At 39.1% G+C, this 22,392-nt stretch overlaps 1 protein-coding gene across 1 annotated transcript in view; it reads left to right on the top strand.

Moving 5' to 3' along the window:
* ITPRID1 (ITPR interacting domain containing 1) overlaps window positions 1-22,392 on the top strand; it is an 82,710-nt gene that overhangs the window by 4,688 nt on the left and 55,630 nt on the right. The window contains 4 exon segments of the mRNA XM_032642575.1: window positions 7,742-7,883; window positions 9,182-9,230; window positions 9,772-9,815; window positions 21,884-21,935. Coding sequence (XP_032498466.1) covers window positions 7,742-7,883; window positions 9,182-9,230; window positions 9,772-9,815; window positions 21,884-21,935 — 287 coding nt within the window.

Below are 22,392 nucleotides of genomic sequence, written 5' to 3'. Positions count from 1 at the left end.
TGCTTGTTCCTCCCAGCAGAGTGATGACAGAACACTCTATTCCCCAGGCTCTGCCTCTACTTCACTGAATCATTTGGGAACATTTACAAGTATTTGTGGGACTTTGATACTTGGATAGGTAGGAAGAGCAGAAGGGCATTCCTGGCTTGGGTTTGTTGCTTGAGCTTTTGAGTGGTCTTCCAAACTTGTGAGTAATAGGAACAATGTTTTATTCTTCTCACTTTTATAGTTTTGATGAATATAGCTTTAAAATATTTTAAAAATATGAGCTCCATTGGTCAAATATTAAACAGTCTGTGTGGAGACTAGAAATTGAATAATCAACTTATGGAACTATCTCATCTCATCCAATTCTCTCATATCATGCAAGAAGAAATTATATCCCAAGACAACTTGAAACTACATGCCCAATGTCATATACCAATTAACTATTTGTTGATTAATTTCCCTGGTGATGAATTAATATCTTTCATCTACTTGTTAGCTGTTGGAAGGCCCATAAGAGAAGAGTAGAAAAAGGTATCTACTTAGATAGTTTTGGTCAAAATGGCAGAAATGGGCATCAAGTGATGACAGAAAATTCTGCTTCAAAATGGTGATGTTATATATATATATATATATATATGCATGTGTGTGTGTATATATGAATATATATATAAAATCTTACCACTTTTAAAACTCAGATCCACAGTGCACTATTCCCTGATTCTGTATACCTATTCCTGGCAAGTTGCACCTTCTGATAAGTTGTTTAACTGCTAAATACCAAACCATTCTTAATGATTTCATAACCAGATTTTCTTTGACATTCTCAATCCCTTGTTGGCATTCATTCATTCAGTCAACAAACATACATTATCTTTTCCACATAATTATGATATGAGAGCTAAGATCTCTGTCCTGAAGAACAGAGATGGTTAAGCAGAGTTGTTAAACAGACATTAAGTAGACTTATAAAACAATGTAAAAATACTTTAATAGTGATTTACACTGAACTATGGAATTAGAGAGTAGCAGTTAAAGCCGCATTCATGTAGGGAGAGCATGTAGATAGAGAGGATAAGAGAGGGCTGAGGACTGTGGTATAGACCATTCATAATTCAGAGGTTGGAAAGGTGAAAACCAGCAAAAGAGCTTGAAAAAAAAAAAGCTTTGAGTGAGATAGGAGGAAACCTGGGAAATTGTGGTATTAAGAAACAAATGAAAAGACTGTTTCCATTAAGAGGAAGGGGTCAGCTATATCAAATGCTGCTGAAAATTCTAAAATGATAAGAACTGATAGTTGACCATTATTATGGTGATTTGAGTGGGTTACAAAGAGAATGGGAGGTGTGGATGGGAATCTTTGCTATGATCCAGGTGAAACTACAAGTTCTGATTCACATCAGGTTGATACCAGTGAAGGTGGTTGGTCTGAGATATATTGCAAGGGCTCCTTTGTCTGTCTGTCTGCCTCTGTCTCTCAATTTAATGGCTTGATGTGCGATGTGAAAGGAACAGAGGAATCAAGGAAGACTCACAAGTTCTTGGCCTGAGCAACTACTTGAATAGCGGTGCTATTTATTGAGACGGACACTTTAATAGATGCAGGTACGTGGGAGGGCCATGTAGAAGTCAAGGAAAGAACGAAGAATTCAGTGCGGTACATATTAAATTAAAGCTATCTATAAGTATCTAAGTGGAGATGTCACGTAACTGGGAATACCCCATTCTGAGTCTCAGGGACCTTATTCTGAAGCTGTGGACCAGATTTGGAAACGTGAATTTGGAAATCATCATCGGTTGAATTGAAAAGGTCAATGGAGGATTATTTTAAGATGGGAAACATTATACCATGTTGTAAGCTGAAGGGAATGACCCGGTAATTGTGCCCAGGCAAAGATGTGAGCAGAATAGTGGTGACAGGGGATGCTTGAAACTGGGATTTAAAAGGATGTTCATTTACAATGTTGAAGTATGAGAATCAAGTAGAGTGAAGGATTGTTGAGAGTGGGCAGATTTTTTTTAATTGGAGTATAGTTGATTTACAGTATTGTTAGTTTCAGGTGTACTGCAAAGTGATTGTTATACATGCATATATATATAATATATATATGTACTTTTTTCAGATTCTTTTCCCTTATAGGTTATTATAAAATAATGAGTATAGTTCCCTATGCTCTACGGTAGGTCCTTGTTGGTTATCTATTCTATATATAGTAGTGTATATGTTTAATCCCAAACTCCTAATTTATCCCTCCCCTCCTTTCCCCTTTGGTAACCATAAGTTTGTTTTCTGTGTCTGTGGGTCTATTTCTGTTTCGCGTATAAGTTTACTTTTATCTTTTTTTTGGATTCCACATATAAGTGATATCATATGATATTTGTCTTTGTCTGTCTTACTTCACTTAGTATGATAATCCCTAGGTCCATCCATGTTGCTGCAAATGGTATTACTTCATTCTTTTTTATGGCTGAGTAGTATTCCATTGTAAGTATATACACCACATCTTCTTTATCCATTCATCTGTCAATGAACATTTAGGTTGCTTCCATGTCTTGGCTATTGTAAATAGTGCTGCAGTGAACATTGGGGTGCATTCTTTTTTCAAATTGTGGTTTTCTCCAGATATGAAAAGTGGACAGATTATTAAACTGAGTGCTCAGTTGTTGATAAGTCATCTAGATTGATAATGAAATCTTCCAGAAAGATGACAGAAATACCATCTTAAAAGTTTCAGTAAATGGGACAAATGTCCTAGATGTTGATGTCCTACATAGTCTGATAGCATGCTCTTCAAAGGACAGAGGAAACAAGATCTGAAAGCAGCAATGAAGAACATGAAGGAAATTTACACCATCTTCAAGACTATGTTCCTAATTCAATGGGCAAAAAAGAAAAAGCCACAACTTGAGACAGTGAGAAAGGAAGCTGTGTCCAGGTTTCAATTAGAGAAAGAATTGAAGGGACATTCAGTGAAGAGCTTCAGATAAAGGGGATTTGGTGGGTTCTAATCCATGAATTCCAGAGGGCACAAGGGTTAGGAGAGTCCTGAAAGGGTGGGAGATTGGGCCAGATGAGGCAACATTCACTGCCATATGAACATGGCTCTAGGGCATGATGGGATTAATCCTGTGGTCTCCTAGGGCAAGAAGTGTAAATCAGTTCTCTTTGAGTGTCAGCCTCTCAGTACCGATCTCTTAGTTTGTGAAGAGAGGTGAGTGGTACTGAGGCTCATGGTAATTATCTTTTTGAGAATATAAGGAGCTCTGGGGGCTTCCTTTTCAAACGTCTATGAATGGCTTTACAGCTGGAAAAGGGACAGGTCTTCCTGGAGCCCATGGCTCTATGTAGACTTCTCTTAAATCCTGCTACTAGGGAAGGCATTACATATGGAAGATGGAGGGGAGAAAGGCAAGCCTGGATACTATGTGAGATCTTACGAAGGCTTGAACAAAGGCTGTGATAACAAGAATCCAGAGGGAGACATAGAGATCGTGAGATCCCTTGTGGACCCAGAATGCCTTGGAGCTGTTCTTTCATTATGAAGTTCTCTTCTTGACCACAGGGCTCATTCAGAAGTGGTAGCCAAGGCTAGAACTACAGCCTGTAGTTATAACCTTGAAATTAAGTCCATAGTTAAGGGAATTTCCAAACTCCGATATGAACCTCTAACTAGTCTCAGGGAAATCTGCATTCTCATGGTCACAGAATTATTTTATTCTCATACTCCCCAAATATTTCTACTTCTCAATTATCCAAACTAAGTAATCTCAAGATGACATGGGTTATCTACAAAATAAGTGTCAAATTTATCTCCTATGAGAAAAGCTATTGCATTGGTTGTTGATTCATCTTCTTTACTTGACAGTTCTTGCCAGAACAATAAGAGGCAACATAAAGAAGAGAAGAAAAAAGAAAAAAAAAAAAAAACTGACCAATATGGGTATTGATTGTTCTATATACATTTTCCATTAAATTTTCCCAACAACCCTATGAAGTTACTATTTCATACTCTTTACAGAGATGAGGAAACAGATTATCAGAGGAATTTGAAATTTTCCCCAAGGAGATGTCAGAAAAGCAGCAGAGCTGATTAAAACCTGGAGTTATCTGAAAACACTTGCTCTTTTAACCACATACCAACCAAGAATACTAGCTAAGCCAACTGCACGTTCCTTTCCCAAATAACCAAGCAAGCAACTAATAGTTAAAGATTATTTACTCTGTGTAAAATGCTGTGCTGGGATCTATGAGAAACACAGAGGTAAATAAAGCACAATCTCTATTCCACAGTATGAACTACCAATTTGGCAAGACAACCTGTTTGCGTAAAGGTGCAAAAAGTTAAATAATTCCAGAGGACAAAGGTGGAATCATTACCACTGCTCTGAGTATAATGTATGGTTGAATTTGCTCAAGTGAAAGAAAATGTGATGTAATATTAATGTAACAAAGCCAATTTTTTCTCATTTTGACTATTTAAAAAATTTTGAAACTCTGATAACATTTCAGTACGTTACTTTTTGTCTCTTTAATACATTGGTTTCGGTCTTGTTTTGTTTTGTTCTTGCAAAATTGAGTTCTTGATGCGTATATAGTTTCACATCCTCTTGCTTTTTTTCAGTTAAGCTAGATAATATAAGAAATTTCCCGTGTTAATGGCAGTTCTTTATACACATAACGATTAATGACATAGTAATCATAATACAAGGGAACTGAAGAGAGAGGAGGGCCTCTCAGGCACAGGAGGCAACGCAATCCAGAATGAGGATTCACTTTGGGCCAAGTCAGAGTTGGCAAGACTTAGGTTCCAAGCGGTCCTGGGGAGGGGTTAACTAGATGAGTCAGCAGAGGCCACATGACATAACTTCTGCCCTGTCAGTCCACTGGACTATTTGGGCCTGCCACCTGATTTGTGTCCCTTTCCAAAGGACTCTCTGTGGGTCAAGCCAGTGCATGCCAAAGCAAGGTCATTCAAGCATCAGAGAATACATTTCCAGAAGCAGATTTGTTTACTAACTGGGAAGGCATCCACTATAACAGAGGGAACAAACGAGTTTTTCTTTACAAACCTGTCCCTGACCCTTGCTTTTAGCAAGGGTTCCCACTTTCCTTGGCAAGCTTTTTCCTGCTCTAAAGCCAAGTACAGCTGAGCAGGCAGGGAGCGTATCCTCACTGGCTGTGCAAAGCTGGTGGCTGAGGTCACACATGCCATTGTAGAATGGAAGTTTGGGGATATATGAATAAAGCAGCACCATTATCTAAACCCTGGATGACTTTTACAGTGTTGTGTTTGAGAAAGTGGTAGCTAGGTGAAAATTCAGCATTATAGTAGAGAAGCAGCAATTTGAGGACTGAACCGCTTGACAGTCCTTGCTGCCACTACAAAGCAAAATCTTTGTGCTAAACAGAAACTGACTTTCAGCTGAGGTCAGTGGAGGAGCAGGATTACTGGGGGAATCTTATTTTTTTGTAATACATTATTCTTTCCTTCAAGCCCTGATCCTTTATGGAGTCTGATATTTCATGAATGTTGTTGAGCATTTTGGAGGTTTCCTCCTTGTGAGATTTTGTACTGTCAGAGTTGATGCTTTTATTATATAATTCACACATACAAGATACAAGGCATTACCAAAGAGACTATTTTTTTACTCAAAAATTAAACAACTAAAAATTAAATGTAGTTTCTAAACTTTATTTTGCCATGTTATGAATTCTGGCATATGAAATAATTCTGTAAATTTTAGAAATATAATCATCTCTGTACGATTTTTGTCTTATGTTATCATAGAAATTTTTATAAACATTTATTTGCTCCCAGAAGATATTCCTAAAGTTAACTTTCTAAAGTTAGCTGGCTAAAAGACCTACCATTAGTATAGATATTAACTATCCACCCTTTGCCTTAAATTTTAATTAATTGAGATTTCTTAATAATTGCTGTTTTAAACATAAAATTAACAGTCATTACAATTAATTTTTGCAGTAATTTATTATTGCAACAGTAATTGTATATTTATACTTCAACTGGACGACAGAATTTTAATATATAAATCATATAGGAAGACCCTTACTGACAATTGCACCTGGAATTCTCATCTGTAATTAAATGAAAATATTCAAATGTTTACAATAAATCTGAACAACTTGACTTGTTAAAATGCTGATTAGAAATGATTGTCTGCACGTCATGCGATCAGTGATCTTCCATAAGTTTAGGGATGCAAGACATGCTGCTGAAGTAGGTCATTTCTCTAAACTTGAAGAATAAACTAACGCAATTTCAAGTAGATGCCATGGAAGGAATTCAGTCACGGTTTAGTGGTTTTGAACTCTAGCTTTGCTACTTTCGTTTTGTACATATTTATTTAGCACCTACTCTATGCTGAGAATTCAATCAAATACTGACACATCAACCAGTAAGAAGGAGGCCTTTGTTCTCTATGTGCTGAGAGTCTGGGAAGTTTACACAATTTACACAGCTTCTCTAAACTTCTGTCTCCTTTCCTACTCTGTGAGCCTCACAACTATATTAATAAATGTCAAATGAGATGACGGGGACAGCCTGTATTTCTTGTGCCATGTAAATAACGTATTTATTAACATCCCAATTGTCCCAACCATCTTACAGGGCAGGTAGTGCCGCTTAAGTCATGGGAACATGCTTAGAGTCCAGAGCCTGGGTTTGAATCCTGGTTGTTGTGTGACTTTGGGTAAGCAATTTAACCCCACTGCTCTTAGATTTACTACAAAATTGTGACAATTAGATTACTTCTGGACTTCCCTGGTGGTGCAGTGGTTAAGAATCCGCCTGCCAATGCAGGGGACACGGGTTTGAGCACTGGTCCGGGAAGATCCCACATGCTGCAGCACAACTAAGCCCGTGAGCCACAACTACTGAGCCCACGCGCCGCAACTACTGAAGTCTGCACACCTAGAGCCCGTGCTCCACAACAAGAGAAGCCACCACAATGAGAAGCCCGCGCACCGCAACGAAGAGTAGCCCCTGCTCGCGGCAACTAGAGAAAGCCTGCGCACAGCAGCAAAGACCCAATGCAGCCAAAAATAAATAAATTCATTTTAAAAAGCAATTAGATTACTTCCTTCATTGACAATTAAATTAAATAACGGATTACAGAATTCAGCATAGAATCTAGCACATAATAAGTATTCTGCTGAGGTTAACAGTTATTAAAATTCAGTGCAATTGATCCCCAATTAAAAATAAGGGAATGCAGAGAGGTTATATAATTTATTCAAGGCCACACAATAAATTGCAGAGATGAGACTCAGCCAAAGCCCTTATTTTTTACATTTTGGGTCTCTAAACATATTGTTATAGATGTAACTGTTGGATGAATTTGAAGGATACTTATATTATGTTAATCAATGCTTTTAAACTTTCTCCTTGGCTGGATAGGTCCTCCAGTCCAGTTTCTTTGCTTGCCATCCACATCCCAGACCACCAGATTGAATCCTCCAGAGTGTGGATGTGGCCTGGTGAAGGGTGAGACCACATTAGTCCTTAGTCTCCAGCTGCCTCTCCATTGAGAAAGAAACAGTTATCTCATTGAGACAGGGACCTTGCTTGGGTAGGTGAGCCAGGCTCCCAAAAATTGTAAAGCTGGGTCCACTCATTGAATTGTGAATCCTGTCGTCCTCTCCCTTTCACTGAGCCAAGCCTGAAAGCTGAGCTCTTTGTGTCTAATCTGTTTGTGTGTGTGTTTTTAATTAGCTTGTTGAATTACTCTCTTAAAGATGGCGGAGAAGTCTCAAGGAGACCAGGAAAAGAGCAGGAGAGACATCCTGAGGTCCACCAAGAGGACATGGGCTCCCCTGGATGAGCAGCTGCCCCCTGGCTCTGAGGAGGCGAGCCACAGTCTCACCGCCCCCATGCTGGGTGAGAACGGGCCCTCAGGGCTATTTGAATCCAACCTACTGTGAGTGGTGAGGGATATGGGGGTTTTGGGCTGGGGGCAAATGATTTTGGAACAAAGACTTGACTTTGAAGATACCAGTATTCCTGGCATGATACCAGAAACTTCTGTGAAATGGGCACATCTGACTTCCCCTACAGACACCTAAGACACAGACCTTCTTGATGGAAACAGACCAACTAACGAATGAACTCTGCTTCCTTTCCACTCCAAGATCCCCTCATCCTAAGTCCCCAGGATCATAAAGCTATGTGGAGTCCATGCCAGAGACATGAAGCTTCGTAGGACATCAAACATTTTATTGAAAGGGTTTTATTTGCTGGGTCTTGCACAAGGTGTTGATAATAATTTTAATTGTTTAAAGAGTAATAAGTAAGAAAACACTTCTCCCTTCACTGGGATTTTTTGTCTGTTTGATTTTTTATGATGTAACTGATGGCTTTTCTTCTTTGCCCACCACCAATTTATTCTATCCCTTCACAGTATCTCAGTTGAAAACTAAGCACCTCCCATGTCCACTTGGCCTTTTTGGTTCACCAGACACCTTGTGAGGGGGTAATTCAGGAACCTCACTGCTTCATAGGATAAAGTCAAAGAAAATAAGCCCAGAGTAACCTGTAACCAACCAGAATGGAAACAAATATTTACAGGAAAACTACTTTTATATCCTTTCCTTTTTGCCTGTTGACTATTTGTTGAGCCAGTGGTAAAGATCCACCTTAAAAGACTGGATGCCTTTTTAACACAGGGTGCCTTTGGCAATTCTGGGACTGTAGTGCAATTTGCCCCTGGAATGAATGCAAATTTGGTTTCTAACCTGGCAGAGAACTCCTTGCAAATGAACATCACTGGCTAGCTGCCTTATGTAAATGTGATTCAGTAAGGAGAGGCTCCATGTGATTTATATCCAACTAGAGAAAGGCAAAAGTCTCCTATGCTTTTTCACTCTTTGTATTCACACCAGGTAATTTAAAAATTATTCTAACATCTCTTGCTCTTTGGTGATTTTTTTTTTTTCCTTTTCACATTTTTTTCTTTCTCTCTTTTTTTTAAGTTAGTCCTTTGGCAAGTTTACACTTCATTTTCAGGAAAAGTTGATTATGGAAAACCGGAAGTTTTGCCTTGGGGAAAAAATGAATATGCTTATAGAAACATGTGACTAAATACTAGGAACCAGACCTATTAGGTGGTGGCTGAATAACAGGGTGGGATCACTTTAGCTGGTTATGCTTTGACTAACTGGTCTGTTTCTCATTAGTAGAAGATTCCAAACAAGAAAGTATTCAGCACTGGCTGGACTCTGGATTCTTGTAAGTGTTTCTTTATGCCCTTACACATCCTTCTTGCAAAGATCCATGAAAGCAGTATGGGTAATCCTTCTGGGACAGGTGTGACATGTAGGGATTTTCATTTTAACTGGGTATTTGAAGGATTACTCTGTTATTGCAAAAGTTATATATCGGTTTAAAAGTACAAAATAGAGGGGCTTCCCTGGTGGCACAGTGGTTGGGAGTCCGCCTGCCGATGCGGGGGACGCAGGTTCGTGCCCCGGTCGGAGAGAATCCCACATGCCACGGAGCGGCTGGGCCCGTGAGCCATGGCCGCTGGGCCTGCGCATCCGGAGCCTGTGCTCCGCAGCGGTGAGAGACCTGCGTACCGCAAAAAAAAAAAAAAAAAAAAAAAAAAAGGTACAAAATAGAATAATATTATTTCAGCCCCCAGCTGTTCATTGGTTTCCAAAGGTCCTCTTATAATAAAGCCTAACTGCATAACTCTGTTTAATTAAGGAGCAATTTAGCATACTTTATTTACACACATTGTTTGACTCACAATACTTTTGTTTCTTTCTAGTGTCTCTGTAAATGAAAACCTTCAGCCAACCATCAACCACATTGGTAAGACCAGAGAACCCAGAAGCAGTTATGCTTTGTGGACCTGAGTAGGAGATGTATTAAAATGTTTGTGTGAATAAATCTAAAAATGAGAATTATCAGAGGTTCCTAGAAATGGAAAAAAAATCTCAGAAACCATTCAGCGCAGTCAGTTTCTTTAATATTTAAGGCAAGCTCAGAACGGATAGGTGTTATCCAGCAGCAGGTTGGGGGCTAGAAACAAGGACTCTTGCCATATCGTTAGCTCAGACTCTAACAGAAAACTCACTGGGTCTGTGAAGACATTTTGCAAGGATGTAATTATGGAAATGAAAATGAAATTGTTTAATTTTTCCTGACACTGTATTGTACTTTTATTTCTAAATCTAGTTTCTTTCTATTCTTCAGTCTTAAAATTATATCCTCTCTTTCTAATGATGCATTTATTCTCAAAAACAACAAATGACTGAATTCTATAGCAAACAGTACAAGTATGTATTTCCGAGGCAGAAAATGTATCATACTTGTTACATTGAGATTTGATAAGAACATTACAAGAAGAAAAAGAAATTTAACTACAGGTCTCACAGTTCACGTCTTCATTAAGTCAAATACGGTATTTCATAGAATGTAAGACTCCTCAATCATAAAATGCACCCACATTTTAAGTACCACTCCAATAGGAAAATAAAACAATCATCCTTGTCATCCCTGTCAATTATAACTAGGCATTATAGTAGGCAACATTGACTACTAGACACATCCTGATTTCATAGATGTTAAAATGTGAAAACAGTGTGTTTTAAAATTGATGTAATGCCCTAAATAATGCATGTAAAAAATGACATAAATAAGGAGTTTAATGATTAGAGGGAAAATTATTAGTCTAATTGCTACTTACTTGGCTGGTTTTAATTATTTCACTTCCTTCACTGCCACTTAAATTAAGATTGACCATTGGCTACAAACCAGTTTAAATTTAGGAATTTTTACTTTAAAAATCTAGGTATATTGTTCAAATTTCCTCCTTTGCCAAGCTTCTTTATTTTTTTTAAATATATAAGTTCCATGATGCCAAAAATCTCTGAAGATGTTTGCCAATAAATTGAATTTAAGTACCTTTGTTCCTGACAGTTTATTCTTATGAAAAGGCAGGAAGTTAAGAAATATAGCCAACATTTCATATCCCTCTGATACTTCATCTTGCCCAGATTATAGTAGGAGGCCTGGCACCAGTTCTGGGGTTGTCAGTAACTATATTAAAAGCTTCACTTCCCAGAAATTAAGACAAATCATGGCCCTTCCTCCTTTGAATCAAGTCAATGAAGTAAAAGCATGAGGTGAAGAGTTGGAGGAAAGAAGGGTAACAAGATGACTCTGAGATCAGACATGCGCAGTTTCTACTTGCCAGGTCCTTTGTCTTTAGCGAAGTTTTTAATAATAATGGAATAGCTTCTTACAAGTTTAATTGAGCCTTCACTTTTACAAGGCCCTTCCTCATCTATCATATTTTAAACTCAGTAACCTGTGTGGTAGCAAGGCTGGTGTTCATCTGTGTTTGCAGGTGGAGAATCTGGGTGGTCAAGTGCCACGATTTTTAGTTACAGCTGGTTGGAGGTGGGTGGAGGGACCTGTGGCTGGGCATTCTCTCAGCCCCTCTGTGTGCTGGTTTTGCTGCAATGAGCTCAAGGCACCCTGAGTTTAGGGAAGCCAAGGACCGCACCAGGAAGTGGAAACTATAACAGTAGTAGCAGAAACTGGAGACCTGAAGGTCATGAGGGGTGTGTCAGAGAGAAAACTGTGGTGAAACAAAAAGGAACCGAAGAAGAGAAAGCAAAGTAGTCTCTGCTGGAGGGAAAATCCTGTAAAAGCTCCCACAATCTCAGTATGATGTAGAGTGGTGCATCCGTTCCTAGGTAAGCCATAACCAATTACCACAAACTTGGTGACTTAAAACAGAAATTTGTTTTCTCACGGTTGTGGAAGCTGAAAGTCTGAAATCAAAGTGTCAGCAAGGTTCTCTTTTAAGGAAACATTTTAAAGTTCTTTAAACCTGCAACCTTTTGGGGGCACTATATAGTTCAATCATTATATCTTCTAAGGAAAGAAAAATAATACAATGTCAGGTGGGAAATTATTATATATAAGTACGTTTCACTGTAGTGATTTTTCTTTTATTTCAAGTATATTTTCTTAGAGTTTCAAGTTTGATTCTCTTGTATGTGCTTTAATATCAGTAACTATGGCAACAAGATTTTAAATGCTGTCTGTAGTATAAGTAAAGGGGAAAATGGAGAGAATAAAACCTTAAAAGAACAAAAAAAAAGTGTCAGCAAGGTTATTCTCTCTCTGAAAGTTCTAAGGGAAGAACCTTTCCTGGCCTCTTTCTTGTGGTTCCCATCAAACCCTGGCATTCCTTGACTGGTAGCTACATCATTGCATGCTCTGCTTCTGTTTTCACATGGCTGTCTTTTCCCTGTGAGTCTTCTCTATTCTCTTAAGGACTCCAGTCACTGGCTTTAGGATTTATGGCTCACTCTTATCCAGTATGACCTCACCTTTACTAATTATATCTGCAGAGACCCTCTTTCCAGATAAAGGATACATTCTGATATGAAATTTCAGATACTGAAATGAAATTTGAGGGGGATACTATTCAACTGACTACAAGTAGAAACCACTCTAAGGCTGGTTTCCCTCAGTGATCATTCTGAGGCTTTATACATTAAAGTGTAACAATATCCAAGTGCCTGCTCATCTTCCAGGTGACCCAGTACCTCCCATGGAAAGCATTCTAGTGGACCTCAAATAAAATGAAGAGGTGGAATAAGGCTTCAGTGGCCCTATTGCTGATTTCCTCCTATGTCCTGAGATGGCCAAGGTCAGGTCTTGGCTTCTAATGGTGACTTTTTGCCTTTCATGCTGCTCTGCAGCTACCTAAAGTCTAATTTTTTTTAAAGTCTAATTTTTATTTAACTGGAATCTGGTTGGCTATCTTGTTCACCACCATTATGCTAGGTAGAGCTCCCAGAGGGGAATGAAATTAGTACATGTGGAGGGCACACAGTCTAGGTACTTTTTGTGTATATTATCTCATTTACCAGAACCATCTTCTGTGGTGGATATTATCATTAGTAACTTTTGCAAAGAGGAAAATGAGACTCAAAAACGTTAAGTAACTTGCCCAGAGTAACCCAGTTAGTAAATAAGTGAGTTGAGATTTGAACATGGGTCTGTCTGACTCTGCAGCCACGTTTCCTCTCTAGAGTACTATAGTATAATTTACTATCCGTGTTATGCATGGACACTCCTGGAAGTATCCTGGGAGGAAAGCTCTGCATCAGTGTCCCTGCTAGAAAAGTCAAAGCATGAACAATGTGGGTCTGTTCACTGGCATCTACTTCTCCCTCCAGGTCTTCTGACTCTTGTGCACCAGCTTTTACGGCCACAACTCAGTCCTCTTGAATTTAAATGTTTTGAAGTAAGACAATGCTAATTTTTTAAATGTCAGTCAAGTATCCGTAGGAATGAAAAATGGCCACATCTGGATCTTAAAATAAAAAAGATGCATCAAATTAGTTTTCTAGAAAGTCATAAGAAGCCCATTCTACCTTAACTCCAGAAATTTTAAATTATAAGAAACTAAACTCTTGGAAAATCGACATGAGTGAGGTACTAGCCCTTAAGAGTTGGAAAATTCCATGGTTATTGTTTTTTTTCCTGAGGTTCACTCAGGTTTTTCCTGAGGTTTCTGATCCCTATACATTTCAGTATCAAACTTATAATTAGTAATAATTAGTAATTATCATATATTGAGTGCCTGTTGCATATTTTAAAAATACTGTGAAGTATTTCTCAAACAAGGTTATTGATTAACCTCATTAAATATTGAAGAAACAGAGACTCGGTAAAGTTAAGAGATGTACCTAAAACCACATAAAGCCAAAGAGGTGGACACATGATTTGAATTCTGTTTGATTTCAAAGTTCATGCTCTTTTTACCAGAAACCAATATACTGCATACTGGTGTAAATCCGTGGCCATTAATTTTATCCCTAGCTTTTCCTTATTTCTGTGAGCCAAGCTTGGATAGCAAAAAGGTACACTTCCATTTAAGGGTTTTTTTGTATTGAAAAAACCTTATTTCATTTACACGTGAGGTACATAAAGAAGATTTAAATATTATTAATTAAAAATAATTGTAGAGAGGGCAGAAAGCAGAAGCAAGAAGTACTACAATCCTGCAGCCTATGGAACAAAAACCACATTCACAGAAAGATAGACAAGATGAAAAGGCAAAGGGCTACGTACCAGATGAAAGAACAAGATAAAACCCCTGAAAAACGACTAAATGAAATGGAGATGAGCAATCTTCCAGAAAGAGAATTCAGAACAACAATAGGGAAGATTCTCCAGGACCTCAGAAAAAGAATGGAGGCAAAGATTGAGACGATGCAAGAAATGTTTAACAAAGATCTACAAGAATTAAAGAACAAACAAACAGAGATGAACAATACAATAACTGAAATGAAAAATACACTAGAAGGAATCAATAGCAGAATAACTGAGGCAGAAGAACGGATAAGTGAACTGGAAGACAGAATGATGGAATTTACTGCTGCAGAACAGGATAAAGAAAAAAGAACGAAAAGAAAGGAAGACAGCCTAAGAGACCTCTGGGACAACATAAAATGCAACAACATTCACGTTATAGGGGTCCCAGAACAAGAAGAGAGAGAGAAAGGACCCAAGAAAATATTTGAAGAAATTATAGTCAAAAACTTCCCTAACATGGAAAAGGAAATAGCCACCCAAGTCCAGGAAGCGCAGAGAGTCCCATACAGGATAAACCCAAGGAGAAACACACCAAGACACATAGTAATCAAATTGGCAAAAATTAAAGACAAAGAAAAATTATTGAAAGGGAAAAACGACAAATAGCATACAAGGGAACAGCTGATTTCTCAGCAGAAACTCTACAAGCCAGAAGGGAGTGGCATGATATACTTAAAGTGATGAAAGGGAAGAACCTACAACCAAGATTACTCTACCCAGCAAGGATCTCATTCAGATTCAATGGAGAAGTCAAAAGCTTTACAGACAAGCAAAAGCTAAGAGAATTCAGCACCACCAAACCAGCTCTACAACAAATGCTAAAGGAACTTCTCTAGGCAGGAAACACAAGAGAGGAAAGGGACCTACAATGATAAACCCAAAACAATTAAGAAAATGGTCATAGGAACATACATATCAATAATTACCTTAAACATGAATGGATTAAATGCTCCAAACAAAAGACACAGGCTTGCTGAATGGATACTAAAACAAGACCCATATATATGCTGTCTACAAGAGACCCACTTCAGACCTAGGGACACATACAGACTGAAAGTGCCTGCCAATGCAGGGGACATAGGTTCAAGTCCTGGTCCGGGAAGATCCCACATGCCACGGAGCAACTAAGCCAGTGCGTCACAACTACTGAGCCTGCGCTCTAGAGCCCGCGAGCCACAACTACTTAGCCCACATGCCACAACTACTGAAGCCCGCACACCTAGAGCCCGTGCTCCACAACAAGAGAAGCCACCGCAATGAGAAGCCTGAGTACCGCAACCAAGAGTAGCCCCCGCTCGCCACAATTAGAGAAAGCCCGTGCACAGCGAAGACCCAACGCAGCCAAAAATCAATCAACCAATAAATTAATTTTTTTAATTATTAAATAATAACTTACAAGATCAAGTTTTAAATTTGTCTATATTATAAGAATGTTTATAATATGAAAGCCTAATGTTTATCAAATGAAAACATTCAAAGCAGAGAACTATGCAAGGTGGAGGATGCAAAGATGTAGAATATATGACTCCTGCTCTCAAGCACGTCACTCTGACTTTCCAGGACCATTACAATGTGAATATAACCTGTTCCAATTTTCTACAAGACTGTCTAGTCTTATCTCCTCTCATTATACCTAGTTCTTTCTCTTTCTTCATCCAGTTCCTACTGTCTTAAAGTCTTTCCTGTTCCGTTTACCTCTTGCCCTTCTTTTGAGACTTTACCCAAGTCCCATATTCTCTGTAAGGCCCTTCCTGACATCTGCACTAAGAGACTCAGTCTCTCTTCTGAACATCAGGTCACTGATGGGTTCTACCCATAAGACACTTGGTCTGTGCTGCCTCAAATTATTAGCATATGATCGGCCTCATTAACAAAATTGTAAAGGCCACTGAGGCAAGAATTATCTCTCACACATCTGGTTTCCCTAAAGCTAGTCAACAAAAAGATCTTAGTAAAACTGGTCCATAATAAACATGATTTAGTCAGATTGGGCAATCTTCAAAAAAAGGTGAGACCTGAGCTAGTCAATCAAAGAGAGATATGGTTTTGAAAAAACAAAGAGACAAAGCAAGTCGATGTCATTTCCTGGAAGCAATAGGAGCTTGAACAAAGGCACAGAGTGAGAAGCAAACTGAATGTGTGCAGGAAAGCATATAGGGTGATAAGACTAGAGAAAAGGTTTCACACTAAGGAGCAAAGGGAGACATGTTTCTGTTAAATAGGGTGTGGTCAGGTTATAAATGCCTTAAAATCCAGAAAGAGGGAATCACGCTTGACGTCTTAGGACAGGGATGGCAAAGAAGTGTCATCTCAAGTTCCAGCCAAAGGATGGGTAGTTACAGCTGGGGTCTGTGTTGAGTAGAACTGTGAAGCCATATCTTTGTTCACCTGAATAGAGGGTCATGAATAATAAGTAATAACTCCACAGGTGCAGCGTTGGGGAATTGAAGCAGGTGTGTTTCACATTTGCCATCTCTATTGTAATGAGTTATGAATGGTTTCTAAGAAGAGAGATGACAGATTCCAGTGTTTATCCTGGCAATGGGAAGAAGGTGCACCCTTTGGGAAGAAGCTATTGTGACCTCAGGCTTGGGGTGATGAGAGCTTGGGCTGGGTGTCAGCAGAGGAATAGAGAAGAAGAGTCCACAGCATCTGGAAAATAAACAGCTATCTGGGTTAAGAAGAGCAAAGCATCGCAACTGGCTTTAAAGTTCTGAGCGTGAGGGTCAGGGAGAATGTCAGAGTCTCTTTTTTTTGTAAGAATATAGTTTAATAAGTTGCCAACTGAGACAAACAAACCCTGATGACTGCCTCTACTAAGTGTCTTGGTCATGCAGGAGTTAAATACACAGAAAGCTGCAGAATGCTATTATTTTAGAGGCCTGTGAAAATGCAATTTGATTAGTCTATTGGACGATATTCCAAAGAACCAAATGTCTTCCATGAATCAGTCAGAAATGCTTAGGAAAACCAAAATAAAAAATGCTTTCCAAGCCAATAAAGGTGCTAATTAGTGCCTTCTGCATATCTCACTACATCTTCTCCAGTAATACATTTTGCAGGGTTAAGTGCAGTGTCTGCTGCTTCAGATGGCAGAAGTCCACCTAACAGTAGGGAGGGTGGCTGGAGACTCAAGTATCTAAAAGGGAATCAGAACTGGCGTTTTAACCCATGCAATGGGATGTATTGAGTAGAGCAGGGAATTTTTTTTTTTTCTCACTTTAATTTTCCTTCAGACCAACCCTTAGGAAACTTGAGGATAGGAGAACTTGAATTTTTTCTTTCTTTCTTTGTTCCCTCAATGCTTTTAGAGAGTAAAATCTGGCTTTAAAAACCTAATAAGAGTGCTATCTTGGGAGGACAAAGAAATGGAGAAAATATCAGAGCCAAGCACCCAGAAAGGCCAGTGTGGATTTGAGCAGGCTTAGCAGGCAGGCTTATGTGGTGAACACAGGTGCATCTGTAAGGGTCCCACCTTCTACCTGAAGAAGCTTGGGGAAATCTGGGGTAACAGGAGCAGTTTGTTTGTCCCATGATGGCATTCTCTAGGTGTCAAATTTGTGCTCTGATCAGAGGTCACAGACTTAAATGCTTCTGTGAGCCAGGCAGGTGAGTGCTAATGAACCAGGCAGGCGGGGAGACTGCAGAGAATTGCAGGGAGCATCACCTCCAGCAGATGTTGCCCTGAAGAGACCTGAGCCAGGGCTGCTGGATCTTCTGGGTTTTAACAAAAGCCTGGGAATACCAATGCTGCTGAGAACTGGGCTACCAGCTTCAGGTTCATTATTGAAAACAGGCAAAGAAGCAAGGGCCTGACCCTGACCAGGTTGTCCTCAGGTTCCAGGAAGTTTACCTTACAAATTAACAAAGTGGAAAAAAAAAAAAAAAGCTAAAGTAAAACCAAAGAAAACTCCAACAGGCAAGGAATAATAGTTTCACACTGTCCTGTGCAGGACTCAACTGTCAGCGTCCAACACTGGGAAGGCCAGTTCCTGTTTCCACAGTCATCAGGAAGTAAACACGTAGTAATGCTAAAAATGCCCCTTGGTCTCCCAGGACTCAGGGTGTCCAGGGAGTGAAAAATGGAAATGAAGCAGTGAAGCTAATTGATTTTTGATAATTATATTACAATTTTAAAAATCAGGCTTGTCTTGTGAGTTTCAAAAATTATATCGATTTTCCCTGGCTTCATTTTCTCCAGAATCTAAGCTTGGCAGCAGAGAAGGCTATGTGTCTGAATATATTGGATAGAGATAGATATTTGTGTCATTTTAAACAAGATCAAAAAGAAAGAGTATAAAGAGTCTAACAAAAGATGTAAAAGCTATATCTGTATATCAGTAAGTGCGAGATTCAGGTGAGGGGGGTCAAACATCCTGCCCAGCCCCTAGCTGTCAGCGACGGCTGGGCCTTACAGGGCCCGCTGATGCTAAAACTGTGTAAGGCTTTCATGTGTGTCATCAGACCAGAAAACAGCGCTTCGGTGAACTAGCCAGGTCCACTTTGCACGTTCCTTAGAAAATATGTTTCTTTCAGGGGCTTCTTTTCCCCTTTGGGGCTGCCCTTGGTTTCTTGGCAACCAGATTGCTCCTGAGCCTGGACTGCAGAGCTGCAGCGTGTGTGGTCCGTGGAATGTGGCTACTAGATCTGTGTGAGCACTAGAATCTCATGAAGAAGCCCTGAGTGAAGGGATGTGGAATTTTTATGGATGACTTGGATGTTCTGTGGGGCTAGGGTCTTTGAAAACTCAACAAGGCTGAGCTAACTCTTTTCATCAGTATCTGAAAAATGGTTCATTTCCTGTCTGACAGTTTGAGCAATTCACTGTGGCCATAATGCCAGACCCCTGGGCTGGACGTATACATCCGTTCACATGTTCTAGGAAATCCAGAGCAATAGCAGACAACCAGAAAAGACTGAGGCAGTGGCAAGAGTGGCGGTACTGGCAGAATATGAAGCCAAATGTCCTAGAACCCCAGAGTATTTTATGCAAGAGCTGCTCAGAAATTCCAGAATTCTCTGGATGAGCTAACTAGGCACAAATGGAGCCTGCCTTTGTGAGGTACATGCAGAGCAATAGATGGAGATGGTGGGGGCAGGGAGAAATAGACAAAAAATTGCTGAAAATGATAAATATTTATTTTAACCTTCCATTTTGGGCAACCTATTATTTAATTCATCAAGTCATTACAACATGACTGCCAAAATATTATACTGTGCTGGCATCTATAACATGATTAATAAAGTGGCAAATAGGCTTTCTCCCATGTGACAACTTTAATCAATTGGCATTGGCTTTATGATTTGAGGTTTGAGACTGAGTTCAGTGAGCAAGAGTGCTGCAGTGGATTAGCAATGCCTGCCTAGGTGAGCGATTTGGTGTTGAATAGATGAGTTTTTCAAACTCTGGATTGTGGAGGTGACTGACAGAGTAAAGGAAGAGCTAAATGGGAGACCACTCTGCCCAGAACAGCACTCCTTTTATCTATTTAAATTACTAGAAATTTGCAAAAGAATTCTTCACTAAAACCCATAGTTTTAAAACTACTGAGGTAATGGGCAAAAGACTGGAGTTTGGATTCTAAGCTAATTTCTAAATTGGTGCATAAGTTTGAGTCAGATATTTTAACTTACATGAGTAACTGTCACCAGATATCACATAGCACATTTAATAAATGTCACATTTGTATCATAATAATGGTCATTCACCTTGATATTCCATCCTTGGTAGTGGCTCCCTATAATGTTCTATGAAGCAGTTTATTCTAAACTCATAGTTTATTCTAAACAAAGGGTGAAGTTTGTTTATTCAGAAAAAAAAGAACCACTCATGAAGTTTACTCTACACAAAGAATGGCATAAAAGCTTCATCTCATTCAATTCCTGACAATTTTGAGAGCCTATCTAGGCTGTATGAGAAAGTGGTGTAATTGATTAATGATGTCTGCTATGAGAGTGAGATTGAGAGTGGTAGCATGGTGATATATATACTTTATTTTTAAACCTTTATCATAGATTAATATATTTTTCACCCTATATAGCTCTTGTGGTGACAGAATTCCATTTGTTTTGTAGGGCAGAACTTACTGTATCTGTTTTCTCATTACCTTTTAAAATTGTAGTTATGTATTTCGGACTTAATTAAGAATCCACTATTTGCTCACACCTCAGTAATATACCTCTAGTCTTTATCTTTCTAGACCAGTTGCCCTTTTCCATTCGGCAGGGTCACTGAACCTTAAAAAAAAACAGCTGAAAACTATGAGTATTCTTATCTTCACCCTCAAAATTTGGTATTCAGAGACAAGTTCCCAGACACCTTGAGATCTCTTCAGAGACCCCTTACCCAGAGAGGAACTCTGGCTCCAGACTGAAGAGCCCTTTATTATTTTCCTTTTTTATATATGTTTCAATCATTTAAGCTTGTTTTTCCAAAATCTCTCCCAACCTGTGTTATATTTCTTATGGTGAAGAACTTTACATTCTCATAGAAGTGCTGGGTGGTAATACTTCCAGTTTGATACATGTCCCACATTTGCGCCCAGGAGAGCCACAGTGAGAGGAAATTGGAAGCCCTGGGGATGGAGTGGGGGACTTCTGAGGAACTGCCTGTCTTCTGAACACTTCCTTCTGCAGATGTCTACTGCAGCGTTACTTCACAACACAGGTTCTGAGTACCGCTTCCGCCCCTGAATAGGCCTCTCTGACATCCAATATGTAGCTCTTCTATTCTGTCCTCAGCACCACTAACCAGGCAAATGGACTTTCAGCATCGTCCTTCTCACATTTACTTGTTTGCTCAAAAACTTTTTATTGTTTTCCATGTCCTAACACGTACATAATAAACTCTGCTTTCCAGCTTTCGAATAAGCAACAAGACAATCTTTTGACAGCGTAGTGTCTTGAAACAACAGCAACAAATAAAAATAAGCTGTGGCATCCTACTGGCCATGGGAAATTTATTTACTCTGAGCCTCAATTTATTTCTCTTAAGTGGGCATGAATGATACCTATTTCACGGATAAACAGATTGTGCATGTAACGTGCTTAGCACATAGCCTCACACAAACTTAATGTTAAATAAATGGTAACTATTATTGTTATAATCAATAATAAATGTAATGATAAATTCTTGGATCTGCTACTTCTGACTGTGTGGTCATGGGCTCATTACTCAACTTCTGTGAGTCTCAGTTTCCTTACCTGAAAAATAAGAATAGGTCCTAAATTATAAGACTGTTGTAAGGATTAGGTGATACAAATGAATGGAAACTGCTCTGTGCATGCTGGGTTCTTCATGTATTCTTTTGCCTGTCCCCATCCTTGCTCCTCAACCTTTTGTACCAGGAGAGAGTATTCCAAAATGCCTTGTGATCTAATCAGCCTAGCCCTATCACTGTGCTTGGCACTTGCTATAGACACTCTTCTTTCATAATGACACCTCTTTTCCATTTATCAAATTCTCCCCATTCTTAAAAATCCAAGACAAGTACTGTTTCCTCCATGAAATCTTTGCTGACTACTTCATTTGCCACTGACTTCCCCCTTCACTGAGTAAGTACCACATTTCTTCAAGTGCTTGTCACACAATTTAGCCATTAATTACATTCTGTCTTGTTCACTACAGAGATGCCTTTTATCTCAGGCTGATACAGTCTTGGATATGGAAATCAATGCCATGTTGGTTTGTTTGAAGGTGAGAAAACCTTCCTTTAGAAAAAAAGGAAATTAAGCTCATCTCCTCTTTTTTGTTGCAGTTCCTTTTCATGAGCAAGGAATGGTTCAAATGACTGTGAAAGACTACACGAGGTAGGTGACAGTCACTGTTATTTCACTGCAGGATTTTACAGCCACGTCTTTCATAAATGAAGTGGAAGTGAGGAGGTCTCTTTATAATGCCATGGATCTTGGGATCTTGTCACTGGTTTAGCCAGAGTGCCTAAACCATTTGTACCAGCCTCGAGAGAGATAGAGGTTCTTTAATTGTCATAAAGGAGTGTGCAGGTTAACTCAGCAAATGCTGGCTTGGGGGGAGTTTAATTACAGCATCCACGTAAATGGTATTCTACTAAAATTCAGCTATTCATGAGGACCTGTGCATAAAGTAGTTACATTCATTATTTTCATATTGTCCGTTATTATCACGCTATTTGCTGGACAAGAATGCCAACAGTTTCCAATGTTAGGAGTTTAATTAAAGCATCTGTGTAAATGGTATTCTACTAAAATCCAGCTATTCATGAGGACCTGTTCATAAAGTAGTTAC

Source organism: Phocoena sinus, chromosome 9 (genome assembly GCF_008692025.1).
Source record: "Phocoena sinus isolate mPhoSin1 chromosome 9, mPhoSin1.pri, whole genome shotgun sequence".
Lineage (NCBI taxonomy): Eukaryota > Metazoa > Chordata > Mammalia > Artiodactyla > Phocoenidae > Phocoena > Phocoena sinus.
The sequence above is the reverse complement of the archived record's forward strand: the minus strand, read 5'-3'. Positions and strand labels throughout refer to the sequence as shown.